General features: G+C 37.4%; 1 protein-coding gene across 1 annotated transcript in view; it reads left to right on the top strand.

The window, feature by feature from the left end:
- NELL1 (neural EGFL like 1) overlaps nt 1-15,269 on the top strand; it is an 884,414-nt gene that overhangs the window by 686,375 nt on the left and 182,770 nt on the right. Inside the window, exon 15 of the mRNA XM_077114226.1 lies at nt 1,311-1,406. Within this exon, the coding sequence (XP_076970341.1) occupies nt 1,311-1,406 (96 nt within the window). The remainder of the gene's footprint in view (nt 1-1,310; nt 1,407-15,269) is intronic.

Genomic DNA, 15,269 nt, shown 5'->3' on the forward strand with positions numbered 1-15,269 from the left:
GGAAGGGATAACTTCTCAATGCTTATCAAGATGCTTAACAAAGTACATATTCTTTGCACTAGTATTTCTATAATGAGGCATTTTCTCTAAAGAGTTAATTTAGAGTGTGATCAGCATTTTAGCTACAAGGACAAGATACTGTTTTTATTGCCAAAATATTGGAAACATCTTAAATAGTCAGAAACCAGAGATTAGTTATATCTATTATGCTTTCAAAAATTATATGAACTATCAGAAATATTTAAAAATTAATGTAAAAATGATTTGTTGCCCTAGACAATGTTTTGTGAAACAGAGGAACACTACAAAATAGTTTTTAAAAAACCTTTGCCTTCTGCCCAAACCTACCTGTTTCATTTTGCTAAAGCTGCCAGAATGCAATATACCAGAAATGGATTGGCTTTACAAAGGGGATTTATAAGGTTACAAATTTACAGTTCTAAGGTCATGTAATATCTGAATTGAGGCATCAAGAGGGAGATACCATCTCTGAAGAAAGGCTGATGGCATCCAGGGTTCCTTATCACATGGGAAGGCGTGTAGGTTGCAGCTGCTGATCCTTCGTTCCTGGTGCCCTCCTCTCTGAGCTTCCGTGGGTCCCTGCTTCCACCTCCAGGGACATCTCTCTGAGCTGTCTGTGTCCTGTGGGTCCATTTTTAGTGTCTCCAGGGCATTTCTCTTTCTCTCTGGGCACTGTGTGGGCTCTCTCCAGGATGTCTCTGGGTGTTGTTTTTCTCTCCCTAAACGGTTTCAGAGCTCTCTCAGTTTCATCTGTCTTTTATCCTCTCATAGAGGACTCCAGCAAGCGGGTTAAGACCCACCTTAAATGGCTGAGTTTCATCTCCATGGAAACAACCTAATTAAAAGTTCCCACCCAACAACAGGCCTGCACCGACAAGACTGGATTAGAGGGTCATGGCTTTCCTGGGGAACATGACAGTTTCACACCAGCACACTGCCTTTTCTAGTTACTCAATTTATCCCATTTGATTTTGATATATTAATACTGCTGCTACTACTACTAATAGATAGTAACAGTAAATAACTGCTAATACTTACAACCATTTAGCACATGCCAGGGTCTGATCTAGATGCTTTCCACCCATCATTTCAGCTGATCTCATATAAACCAGGGAAATAGGTATTATTAAATTCATTTCTTTCTATCAGAATTTTTGGATACCTCAACCTGGATGTGTATTCCCTGTTCAACATAAAAAAATGAACTGTTTCAATGCTCATACTGCTTACCATGAATTTCCTTTGCCATTTTACCAAAAGCAGCCCCTTGTTTATTTTTTTTGCAACAGCATTCTGTGAAGAGGGCTGCAGATACGGTGGGACATGCGTGGCTCCTAACAAATGTGCCTGTCCATCTGGATTCACAGGAAGCCATTGCGAGAAAGGTAAAGACTTTCTGTATTGAAAATAACCTCGCTTGTTTTCAATCTGAGGTGGGAGAGAAAGAGAAAAAGAGAGAGAGACTGAGGGGAATGGAAGCAGTGCAGTACTGGGAGTTGAGTTGATACATTGTCTTTTGATGGTAGATGTGACTCTCCCAAACTGGGTGCCCTTTGATTACTGCTTAATAGGCATTCTCCCTCTGAAAACAGAGCTTCATTTGCCTTCTCTCCAATCTGTCTAATTTAACGAGGTCAAGTCTTTTCTCTGCTACAGTTTTCAGTTTGAATTTTTAGTGCTAATTAGAGATAAAGCCTGATGAACTGACCTGCCCCACTTATCACCAATTGGGTAGCATCACACGCAACTATTGGAATTATAACAATCTGCTGCGTCGCCAGAATCTAAATTAGCAGCACATACTCCTTGCGTAAAAGCGCGTTAAATAACTCCAGCGGCAGGTTTATTGGTATGCTTGGGATTTTATTCTAATATTGTTTTATTAGGATCATTATCATTCACGAACCTGATAATAGGAGCCAATTAGTATTGGTAAGATTTCATTATATGCATCTTTTTGTTGGCAACAAATGTAATGTTTATCCTTGGTGCTATTTGGTGAACTTCAGCTTTCTCATTTCTTGGAGAAGAGCTCCTTGTGAGTGAAATTTGATGTTTAATGCCAATGTATATTTCAACGCATGCAAAAGTAGATACATTTGCTTCAGTTTACATATCTGAATGAGTTTTATTAGGCAAAAATCACTGTCTTGGTGCTTTTCTAAGTGTAAAATATCATACCTGATACTTCTCACAGCATCGAATAGAATGGTAGAAATAGGATGCTGCAGTCATTATCCCTACTAGTATATGAGGGCTGTCTTCATCTGATACTAAAGTTCTAAATAAATCTCTAGCTTATTTTCTTTCTTGTTTAAAGGTGTCTGAACCTAGATAATAAATTTAAAATAAACCCATTTATTATGCATCTCCTGACCACATTACCTTGTGTTGCATGTGTACTTATAATCCTTTTTAAAACAAGCTGAAATTTAACTACATACATTATTCAACAAGGAAATCAACAAATGTTATTTGCATTATTTTTCCTATATTTTTGTGATGTTACCAACAAACAGATCACATTTATTAAATAATAATTCAGTGGTTTGTCTTTAAAAGAGACATATAAAATTGCCAAGTACAGCCTCTGAGTTGGTAGTATTGCCACATGGAGCTGAATACTTCTTGACAGAAGCAAAAAAAAAAAAAAAACCCATGCAATGTAATTTTGTAAACTTACCCTTATTTTAGTACATTAAATTTTAATCATTATCAAAAAATGAAAAGAAATCCAAAGGATTCTCATAACTTCCTCTACAACTATGTTTTCCTAAAATTAATACATAGGAATAAATGGGGATAGAATGGTGGCGGTAACGTTGTGGTGACAGATACTACTACTACTAAAATATCTTGGCTTATATTCTAATTATGTGCCAGACCTTTTAAATGAATATTTCAATTTTAAGAACAAATTAAGAGACAGATATCATACTCCCATTTTAGTGATGGTAAAACTAAAACTCTACTAGATCAAATAACTTCTGCAATGCTACAGAGCCAATATCAGAATTGAGAATAAAACTCAAGTTTGCATTCCCTAAAGTCTGCATATCAACCCTTGGATGTGTCTCTCAGAGGATAATTCTTCCTGTTAGACGAACACCTTCTGGGCCCCCTCTCCGGACTTGGTGATTGAGAGCATTTGGAGTGGGGTACGTGGATCTGCGCTTTCAACAGACACCTCGGGTTACTGTGATATTTACCCATAGCCAATAGTGAGAAGTTCTTGTTAGCTCTGCATTACAAAGAATTGAGAGGAGCGTTAACCTTGGAGCAGGGTCTGTGGTGTAGCAGCAGAGAGAAAATTGATTATGGTTTCTGATGACAGTTGAGTTGTCCTTTTCCTATTCTCTGCTCAATAAGTGGGTGGCTGATTCAGTAACTTTGTTCTGGTCCATAATATGCAAGAGGGAAAACATAGATAAAAGAGAAAATGAGGACCAGAGGCCAAAAAGTAGAACAAAGGAATAAAAGCCACGGGTTCCTCCATAAATATTAATGTTTAGATTCAGAGTTGCATTTTCTTGTCCTTTTACTGTTATCAGAAGTAGCATGTGATGTTCCCCTCCATGTGTAGTCATGCTAATTATATTTGTCAATATTCTAATTGCTTGAGATATTTCTTGGAAAGGATGAAGTACATATTTTCCAATCAATTGTGTGCAAGGGATCTAGATAAATTATAGAACAAACTCGTTGAAAATCTGTGGCATATTTATTCTGTATGGGTTTGTCATGTTGATCATTAGCAATAAACATTTAGTAAGTCTATTTGCCATTGAATAATGATGCTTGAGACTTAGGGTGCCAAAAGAAAAATGCAAATGCATTGTGACTGTCTTATGGTATGATTATATTAAATCTCTTAATTTGGTTTGTTTTAATTTCAGGGCTGACTAAATGGTCCCATTTGAGCTATATAGAATCCATTTATATTTAGTCTTAAACATGTTCCCTTGGCCCCCCTCGTTATTTGTTTTATTCATTGCTTATGCTAGACAGCTTTTAAGAATTCAAGTATGTCATTTGTTCAATCATTTGTTAGAGAAAATGCCTTCCTGGAATATAATGAATTAAAAACATCCCACTCATGTTTGGTATGTAACACAAAGGTGAGCAACTCTGAATTTATTTTCTATCAGTGAGATTTTAGTAAATTTAAACTTTCTATAGCCCATGCAAGTTAAGCAAACATTTTTCCTTAGTTTCTGGACTACACATTCTCTTGGTTCTTCTCTTTGTTCCTTCTCTGTGTGCTTACTTTTGATTTGGTTCAACATTTAGCATTGTGAGGTATAAAGTGAGAAATAAGTAAATAATCAGCAGGAAGGCTAGTTTTGCTACACTTAGGGTGGATAAGGGCTGCTGCGGGAAGCTCTTTTCTCAACCTGGCTGAGTTAAAAGGATATGATGTTATAAAGTAGCCAGTCACACAATCAAACAATAGTAAGTCCTCCTAGGGACTTTTCAAATATAAAATCAAAGAACTACCTAAATCAGAAACATTACCTACCATTTAACAGGAGAAATAATCCTCTAAAGTAAAGAAGTCAGTGAGGCTATGGTTTCTACTTGGTGTTATTTGCAAGTGGGAACAAGTAGAGATTAAATAGAAGGTACCAAGCTATGTCTAGATCAGGGTTTCTCAGCCTGAGCTGTCATGTTTTGGACTAGATAATTCTGTGTTGTGAGGGCAGTCCTGTGCATTTTAGGATGTTTAGCAGAAATCCCTGACCTCTAACCACTAAATGCCAGAACACGCCCTGCCCTGGTCTTGACAATAAAAAATGTGTCCATACATTGCCAAATATCCGCTGGGAGGCAAAATCATCCCTCGCACTTTGAGAACCACTGATTTAGATATAGCAGTTTAAAAAAATTTTCATAAAAAGATAAATTCTTTTTTAGGTAAATGTATCACAGTGATATATTATTTTATGTATTGACATAAAAATCATAAGCATTTTATAGACAACAAAGCATTTTTAAAGTATCTCCGGAACATTTTTAGAAGTACTTAGGATAATAGAAAATCCTTGACTCTTCTAGCGTCAGAGACTGTCTGATGTTCATCAGGTTGCTATTTGGAACACTCCTTCTTATGGTCTTAGGAACCAGAGTTTTCCAGAATCTGGGCCTGCTCTAAGTCCTCTCTCTCTTCCATAATGAAGTAAACATGAAGATGCTTCAGATCCACCCAAGGAAAATGTGACTACAATCCTTAGATTCTCCTGAAGGAAGAGAGAATACATTTATCTTATTAAAAAAAAAGAAGCATTTAAATGTATGAAATGAGAAGATAATTTCTTTCATAGTATGTCTTAGTCTGGTAGAGTTGACATAACAAAGTACCACAAACTGGATGGCTTAAAACAACATGAATACATTGTCTCACAGTTCTAGAGGCTAGAAGTACAAAATCAAGGTATAGGAAGGGCCATGCTACCTCTGAAGTCTGTACTGAAAAATCTCTTCCATGCTCCTCTCCTGCATTCTGGAAATGGACGGCAATTATTAGTATTCCTTGAGTTGTGGCATAACTCAGTCTCTGCCTCCATCTTTACATGGCATCGTCTCTCTCTGTCTGTAGTTCTTCCCCTCTTATAAGGACACCAGACATATTATATAAAGGGTCCACACTTCTCCAACATGACCTCGTTTTATCTTGCTTAATTTTACCTGTAATAACCCTATTTCCAAATAAGTACACATTCTGAGGTACTGGGCATTAAGACGTCAACAGTTTTTGGGGGGGAGGGGGACAATTCCACCCACAACATAGAATAAAATAGAGATACACACACATCTTTAAAAAGGGATTTGCTCTAAAATATGTTCTCTCTATCAAGATTATCTAGTCAGTCATGTTTATTAGGAGTTTGGGCTGGCGTGTAAATCAAATGGTTATTTATGGTGCTAGAGACAAGTCAGCAATTATTTTTTATTACACTGCCTTTCCACCTTTTATACAATCGCACAGACATGAGATATCCATATTTGGTTTCTTGTGAATCAGGTTGCAAGATTTGGACAGAACTAGGCAAACTATAGGCTAGTGTAAAAGAATTGAAAGAAACATGCTGATATTATAAAAGTAGTGGAAATTGAATTTTTCTCATTGTTGCTTCTGAATTTTTCCCACGGCTGCTTCATTTACTGTAACTATTATTCAATAAACTCATATAACCATTGAAGCTCTCTGTCTCCATGCCTTTTCAAAGCCTGTTAATTACCTGGTCAAGAATATTCTGGAGAATCAATAAATAGCCAAAAAAAGTTTTACAAAGTTATCCATACGATTGTCAGTAATGTTATTTTCCTTAACCAAAGTTTTCTCATTTTTACAAGAAATATAAATCATGTTTGTAATGAGAAATACATGTTTTTAAAAACTTAAAGAGAATATATGGGGTATAAAAAAGACTTCCTTTTTATCAGTTACTGGGAACGTTTTTTTTTTTTCCGCATGGGCAGGAACCAGGAAACAAAACCCGGGTGTCTGGCATGGTAGGTGAGAACTCAGTTACTGGGAGTCTTTTAACCTTTTCTAAAGTGAAATGACTTTTGCAGGATCATTTATCCAATACTTTTCCATGTGCTTCAGGGAGTTGCATATATGTAAACAGAGGGTAGTAGTTTGCCCTGGGTATATTACCCATCTAACAGATAGTAGTTAGAAAGAGAGACTTCTACATGCTTGAAAATTTTAAATCTTACCCCAATTTAAAGTGGACCCTAGCAGCATTCGCCTGTTTGCAGTTGTTCTCCCTTTCTCTGCTTCTGGGGGACATTCTGAGAATCCTTAAGAAGGAGGCAAATAGTTCATTCATATAAAAGAGAAGAGGATGGAGACACTGTTTTATTTCTCCTATCTCCTCTTTGGGTATATACTTCTGTGGAGAGGACATCTGGGAGGAGGATGAGTCAAAAAGTGCCTCTTCATAGCAGTCAGGAGAGTTATTTATCATTTCTCAGCTTTCTCAAATTGTCTGGCATGTAGTGCATGCCTAGTAAATGGCAGCTTCAATAATAATGCTGTACTGTTGTTATTCAGCTAATAAATGTGGGGAGAAGAACAAGCAGATCTTTTCTTAGCATCAGTGGAAAAGGGAAATAGAGGGGTCTTGAGGTTTCCCTGAGTTACCCATCCAGTTGAACCCACCAGTAAACATGCTCGTTTTATGTTCCATTAAAGTGGAATGAGTGAGAATTTGGTTCAGAAATTCCCTGAAATGGATATTTCCAGAAACTGAGGATGGCAAAGGAGAGATACTGGACTAGAGGACAAGAGCCCCCCCCAAAACTCACAAACCCTCAAATCATTCATCTTTAGAGCAGCTGAGAAATCTTGCCCTCGTTCAGTACCAACTTCCTCTCCTCATTTTCACCTATTCAACTTTCTTCTTTTCTAGGCTGTGAGGAAGAAATTGTGCTACGGTCCCAACATTTCCCCATAGCTCCAAAATGATGTTACCACTTAAGTCTCAGAGCTACTTGGAGCAATCTCAAAAGCCCTGCCCTTGGTCCTGCTGGGAATGCCATTATTTCACGTTCCAAACATTAAGGACAATAAAATACTTCAAGCTATTTTCATCCTCACCTACTTGAAAAGAGCAGGTTTTTCAGCATTCCAAGGTAGCTTTTGTGCACAAACAGGGATTTGGACTAGAAATTAAAGATGCAATCTGGGGTAGTGAAAAGAATGCTGGACTGAAGGACAGATGCCTAAGTTCTGATAGTAGAATTGCTGCCCTGAATCATTTACCCTCTGTGGAAGGAAACTCGTGATAGTCCACTATGCATCTGCTATGAGTCCAAACTTTTGCAATTGTTGCATTTTTGTGAGCCAGGTAGTTTTATCCCTAATATATGATGATATGTGTAAGTGCCATCTAGTCAATCAATAGTTGAGTTGAGATTCTAGCCCAGTGATGACCGAATCAAAATCTGCTGTTCTTTCCATCATTATTTGCTGCCTCTTGATTGCCTTACATGCACCCAAGGTCAATTCAATCTAACGGGTTATAAGGGAGGTCAAGTAAATTACATTCTCCTGTGTGTGGTGAGCCATAATTTCCTACCTGATTATATGCATCCTTTTATGTGTCTCTTTCAACATCTTTTTGTGCCTAAGATATGAATGAAGTAAACAAAATAGTGATTAAGAACACAATCTCTGAAATCATCCTATTTTGGTTTAAACTGCAGTTTCACCACTTTCCAGGATCTGTGACAGTGGTTCAGATACCACTTAATGTTTCTAAGCTTCAACTTCCCACTAAAAAAGAATATCAATATTACCTGTCTCCAAAAGAGTATTGTGAGATTTAATGAACTAATCCAATTAAATCACTTGGTAGAGTTCCTGGCTCATAGAAAATATCTAGAAATGGTAGCTACTATTAATTTTATATCCATTTACATGGGATAAAAGTGAGGCTCAGACCTGAACCTAGATGCACCAGTCTCTTCAGGAACATCAACCGGTTGCATCTGCCTAACCAATAATGTCAACACCCCTTTTCAACATGAAGTTAGAATTTTCATTGCCCAAATATACCTAAAGATTGGGAGGAGGATCAAATGAAAAGGAAGTGTTGTAACAGAGAAGATAGGATTTAGTAAATGAGTATGACTGCTGAAACATTATACTGATATTTCTTTTTGTCTCCAGTGTCTTGAAGCAGCTAGAAGGAAATACCTGAAATTGTGGAACTGTAACCAATACTATATTTTGAAATTTATTCTATAACTACTTGTTAACATGTGCTTGAAATTTATCACTTTTTTGCACATATATTATATTTCACAATAAAACATGTTTTTATAAAAAAAAGTGTGGCTCAAAAATAGCAGGCTAATTCCTCAAGGACACACAACAGCTAATTGGCAGAGCCAACTTGTATTAGAGCTCTCCAGAAAAACAGAACCAACAGGATAGAAAGATGCATAGATGGATAGATGATAGATAGATGGTTAGATAGATAGATAGATGGACAAACATACAGGATAGAGGATAGATAAATAGATAATGATTTATTATAAGGAATTGCCTCATATGACCATGAAGACCAGCAAGTCCAAACTCCGTAGGACAAGCCATGAGCTGCAAACTCCAATAAAGGTGATGCTGAAGTCTTTAGTCCAACTTCTTCTGAGGAAACAGGCTGTATGGAAGTTCCAGCAAGAGTGAATACTGAAGATGAGGCAGAACTTTTTCTTCTCATATCTGAAATCCTCAGTTCTGGCTTTTAAGACCTCCAACTTAATTTCTTTTCATTTCATCCTACTGCAGCCATGAACCTCCTTCTTAGCTGCTGGGCTCATGAAAGTACAATTTCTCTGTTGTGACCCCTTTGCCCTGCCAGATTTACATATGATTAAGGTGACTCTTTTGTCCCACCATCAGTCCAAGTTCCATACTCTCTTAATGTGGTCAAAAAAAGCCCCAGACCCAGGCAAAGCTTAAAAGTGACCTATAGAAATTTGAAGATATGAGTCAAATACCAGTTGGTATGTCCTTTACTGTCCAGGGGACATGTCTAGCTGCCTGTAAAGTGTCTCCCTTGGAGGAATTTAGGGTGGGGGTACAGAGATTCTTTCTTTCAAACAGCCTTCTTTAAAATAATGTTTTCTCTGAAATAGCCTGACTTTTGGACTTGTCAGCATCCACTGCCGAATTTCAAGGCCTTTGTTTACAGAACTTGATTGATAGTAGTTGATGATTAATGTGGGCACAACTCATTTTTGCAAGTCTTGCAAAGGTAGTCTAGCACCCAGCTTTAGGACGTGGGAGTCCCTAGCATTTATCACATTCTTCTCTACCTGGCATGGGGAAAGTCCCATTTTAATATGCTATTATATACTATTATATTTGAATTTAATACATATTTGATAAATGAATCAATGGATGAGTATAGACAAAGACCCTAAATCTCATATGGTGCAGTCTTTTCATTTTATAGATCATAAGTTGTAACTGGAAATTGAAACCTCATTTAAAATATGCCTAATGAAAGCATATCATATTGAGTATGGGGAGAAAGAAATGCCATTAACAAGAAAAGTAAAGAATGCTTTTGTTTATTTCCAGTAGGTTTATCAGCATGCATTCCCATAAAGCCATGTTTGTACCTCTGCCAATAGTAAAGAGAGCATTTTTTAAAAATAGATTGCCGTTCCCTGTCAAATAAATGAAGGCTATTAGGAATTACTTTCTCTAGTTAGTAATGCAGAAAATAATTTAGATGACAAGCAGTTCTTGCTTCTTAAGAGGCAAATCCACACTATTGAACTGTGGAAGTCAGGAGTTTGGTTCATACACTCATTTTTAATCCTATGCCCTGGAAAATACAATCACTGCTGTAATGTGAAGCACAGTGGGGAAACAGAAAAGAATTCCAGCTTTCAGTGAAAATATGGCCAATAAGAGCCCAGAAATTACAAACTTTCCCTAGTAACTGGGCAGAAGTCTTTGTATCCAAGAATATGTACTGCACTGTAGATCATGAAACAGGCTAATTGAAGCCAATAGCCTGGCCAGGAAGGAATATAACTCTTGCGATTTGCATCGCTCTCTCCTAATAGGATTCACTGATTAGAAAAGGTAGTTGCCTGGAAATGCTCGCTTGGGTTCAAAATATGATGAATCAAATGGCAGGATCTATGCATTCATTTTGGTAGTGGTTGAAGAGAGAAGTCATTTCTGGCTTGGTGGGCTAATGTAGTTTAAAACATTCTCCAGTTTAACAGAGACCTTGAAGTTATCTGGGGAAAGCAGCAATTTTAGCCAAGTAGATTGAGTCTGTGAGGGAAGATCCTGGAAATTTATTTTATTACAGTATATCTTGCTCAGAATGCTTTTAAGTCCTGCTCAGTGCTTACAAGATGAAGTCCAAATTCATTACATGTTATAGAAAGACCTCCATGATGGGACTCAGCCTACCTCTCCAGTGTAATCTCCTATTTCTCCTTCACAAAAATCCTAAACTCGAGCCCATTCTAAACTACTTCTGATTGCTGAAATGCACCTTATTGTTTCACATCTCAGAGCTGTTGTTCATCATGTCCTCTCTATCTGTAACACCTATACAGATTAACACTGTGATCATAGATATGTCATATTCATTTAAAATAATAAATCATTGGTAATTGATGGTCTTCTAGATCTTCTCCCCTCAAATATGATCCTCCTGTAGTCTTCCCCATTACATTGATGATGAAGTCTGTTTTTTCGTAGTCTCAGGGCTGAGATTTTGAAATTATCCTTGATTTCTCCTTTCTTCTGCACTACACATCAAAATCCTTTGGCTCTGCCTTCAAAATATGTCTAGAATATAAATTCCATGAAAGCAGAAATTTTGTCTGTCCTATTGCCACGGTGTTTCCAGGGAGTAGAACAGTATTTGACACAAAAGTTGCTCAAAATATTTGTTGAATAAGTAAAAATGTAATAAGAAATATTAAGCAATTTTTAGCCTTTACATTAATCTCCAAAGCCACAGTACTGTTATGATACATCTTGGGAAGAATGAAAAACTTATTTTTGTCAATCACACACTTTCATCTCTGATATATAGTAAGACTTATCCTTGATTTCTCCTTCTCTCTCACATCCCCATCAATTAATCACAGTAATGCATCCCTCCTATAATCCATCCCTCCTACTACCTAGATGAGATCACCACCATGTGTTTTGCCTAGAATTATATCAGCAAAAAGGTCTCCAGGTCTCCCAGTCTTGTTCTTGCCTGATTAAAAATCTCTATAAAATATAACTTATAATAATCTCTATAAAATAAAACTTAGCAGTTTTTCCTTGCTAAGAAACCTTAAATCGTTTCCTATATAAATACCAGCCTCCTTTCATTATTATCTGTGACTTCCTCTGAGTTCCTTTCCCATTCCATTGCAATCAAAACTCCTCCCACACTGAACTCTTCCAGATTTGCTCATAGCAGCAGTCTTTCTACTTCAGGCCACTGCTCAAGGTGCTTACCCTGTCTGGAACGCTTTGATTTCCTTTTCTACATTTCTTCCTCCTATTACTATATCTAGCCTCCACTTTCCCTTGCTATCTCACATAGATTTTAACCTAAGTTTTTCTTCAGAACTATTTTTTAGACTCCTTAGCCAGAGTTAGACCCTTTCCAATGTGCTCTATATTAACCTGACTTTCACTTTCATTAAATTTATCACATTTAATTGAGTGTTTATTTCTCTCCCCTTTCTTCCTTCTGCCTGTCCTGTAGCATAGATAACATCCTCATTCCCCCCTCCAAAAAATACCTGCACAAGACTGTTAACTTGTTATAGCAGTTAATAACGCATGGTGTCTCCAAACCTAGCACTTGTCCTAACCATTTTTCTTTCATCACTTTCCTGCAGATTCTGCTCTTCCTACCTCAAGGTGTTAATTATTGAAAATGTAAACGGGGCCATACTGACATTTGCATGACATGTTTGTGAATGGTAGAAGCATTGACATCTTTGAAGAAAACTGTGATATACCTAAACTAGACAGCTTATTTCAGGAGGATAACCAAGTCCTTCCTTCCTCCCATAGGCAAGCCTTACCCTGCAATAGCATATCCTGGATCAGGATAAGACTGGTCAAATTTGGAACTTCCCTGATTTTAAAATACCCAGTAGTCTTTTCGGAGGTGACTCCTTGATTGCAACTGTTAAAGAACTATGGATTGCAGTTTTTGACTTACTGCCAGCGATTATCATGGTATTCTCAGTGAATAATGAAAAGCGTACAATGGTAATATAGTTCTCCAGATGCTTGGTCTCCAGAAATGTGAGCATATTTCAGTCACTTGTGCTTTGCTATAAACACCATGCTCTAGCATTTTGGAGATGTTATATTTTCTTTTTCTACATTTTTCCCAGTGGCTCTTGCAGCAGCAATTCTTCTCCAGTCTCTTAAGATTTGAGTTAGAATGGTGAAGAAACTATTTAAACTGCATAGCTATGATGTTTATTATAGGCAAGCACTATTAGGCTGTTTGACATATATTGTGTTATTTAAGCTTTACAATGCAAAAGCTAGGCATGGATCCAAGTGCCCCACACCAGATTATCTATCTAAGATCATCCTATAATTCTATATCCTTCCTTGTCAGCTTTCCAACAAATAAGGCTCATGGTGTTTTCTCCTTCTCAAATGTTTGATTCCTTCATGGCTCATCCCTTTACTTCCTTCAGATCTCTACTCAAGTGTCACTTTTCAATGATAATGCCTTTTCTAAACACACTATTAAAAAGGAAGTGCTGAACTTTGCCCAGACAATAGTATTTCCATTCCCTGCTAATTTTTTTCCATTGCACTCATCACCATCCATGATGTTGAATGTATTACTTACTATCTTGTTTAGTGTCTGATGGAAGTTCAACCACCATGATAGCAAAGGTTTTTGTCAGTATTTGACACTGTATATCCCCAGCCTCCAGCATGATGCCTGGCACATAGTATGCTCTCTCCAGAAATATTTGTTGAATTAATGAAAGGACAAATAGACAAGTGAATGAATGGGGGGTTATCCTAATTTATTGAGAAAAATGAGATTAAGAGCTATAAAATAAGATGCCTGATCTTACAGGACTAGGAAGTATCAGAGCTGTGATTTGAACAGTTCTTTCTACCTAGGCTTTTGAAGAATTTCCTTTACTTCCCTTCTCAAAAACGCAAAGCTGATTAAAAGATGTTGGCAATTAGCAGAGGTCATCTTCTCTGTGTTGCTTTTCTTCGATGGACTCTAAATTCAGAGTGCACTGCTTTGATTTTTCAACATATTGTCGACGCTGCACTGATGTTCAGCATCAGTGAGAGACTTTCCTTGTTTTATAGTTAATGCTCTCTACCTTAGAATGAGATTCATATAGTAGTTGTTTCCGTTTCCTCATTGCTAAAGCAAATACCATGTGATGGGTTGGCTTAAACAATGGGAATTTTAATGGTTCATGCTTTTGAGGCATCGTCAAGGCAATGCTTTCTTCCTGAGGACTGTTGTTCTAGGTAGGGCTGGCTGCTGGTAATCCTTGGTCCTGGGCTCCTCAGTTACATGGCAGTGCACATGGCACCCTCCTCTGGCTTCTCCCTTCTCTTTTGGGTTCTGCTGACTTCCAGCTTCAGCTGTTCTGTCTGTGTCTTTCCATCTCATGACCTTCCCTGTAGGACCTTAAGTACTATGATTAATGCCCATCCTGGGCCATACCTTATCTGAAGTAACCTCACCAAAGGTCCTAATTTTACAAGGGTCCACATCCCCAGGGAATAGATTAAGCTCCAAACATATTTTTTCTTTTTCCTTCTGGAGAACAAAGCTCCAAACCTCCACAATAGCAATCCTTCATATTAGTATAGATCTTTTATAGTCTCCATTGTATTTTTTTCAGACACTGTGTCATCTATCTTCTAATCTTGTAATAACTGCCTGAGGTATGTATGTATTATTATCACCATACTGATTTTACAGATGGGACTGAGGCTAAGAGGTTAAGTAAATTGCAGGAATTTGCAAAGCTAATAAGGGGGAACTGGGACTTGAATTCAGAGTCTTTTGACTTAAATTTCCATGCTTTTTTCTTATACCATGTCACTCACAACCTCTCTTGCATGTAGGTGTTCATTTCTCTTGCCACCAATTCACTATTATGGATGTTTATTGAAAATGCCAGAAGGATACCATTGTGTCACCCTTTTCCCTGAAGGTCATTGCTGCATCAGACATTGGGACACAATATAGCCTTTCGAGTTGTACAACTCTGAATTTGAAATTGAACTCTGCTAGTCACCATTTGGCCTTGATGGGGAGACATAATTCTCAGTTTCAAGTGTCTCCCAGTGTTGTTCTGAGAATTAGGGAAAGACCAATTAGTAAATAGTAGGTAATAATAAATTATTAGGGAACAAAGAGTCATACTATCTATGGTTTCTGTATTTGAGACCAATACTATCAATTGTAGCTAACATTTCTCTAGCCTGTTATGGTCACAAACACGTTCAAAGATATTTTCCTTTGGGACATCTCAAAAAACCTGTGAGTTAGACTGTATTTCCATCTTACAGACAAGGAAACATATAGGTATAAAGCATTGCCCAAGTTCGTAGAGTTAGTAAGCATTGAACTGGTATTCTAGATGAATCAACTTATCACCCACAGCAAACATAGGTGCTTGCATGCATACAAACACTTCCCATTTCCCTCTTCATCAAATGTAGTTAGATCAGTGCTCAG

Source organism: Tamandua tetradactyla, chromosome 8, assembly GCF_023851605.1.
Source record: "Tamandua tetradactyla isolate mTamTet1 chromosome 8, mTamTet1.pri, whole genome shotgun sequence".
Lineage (NCBI taxonomy): Eukaryota > Metazoa > Chordata > Mammalia > Pilosa > Myrmecophagidae > Tamandua > Tamandua tetradactyla.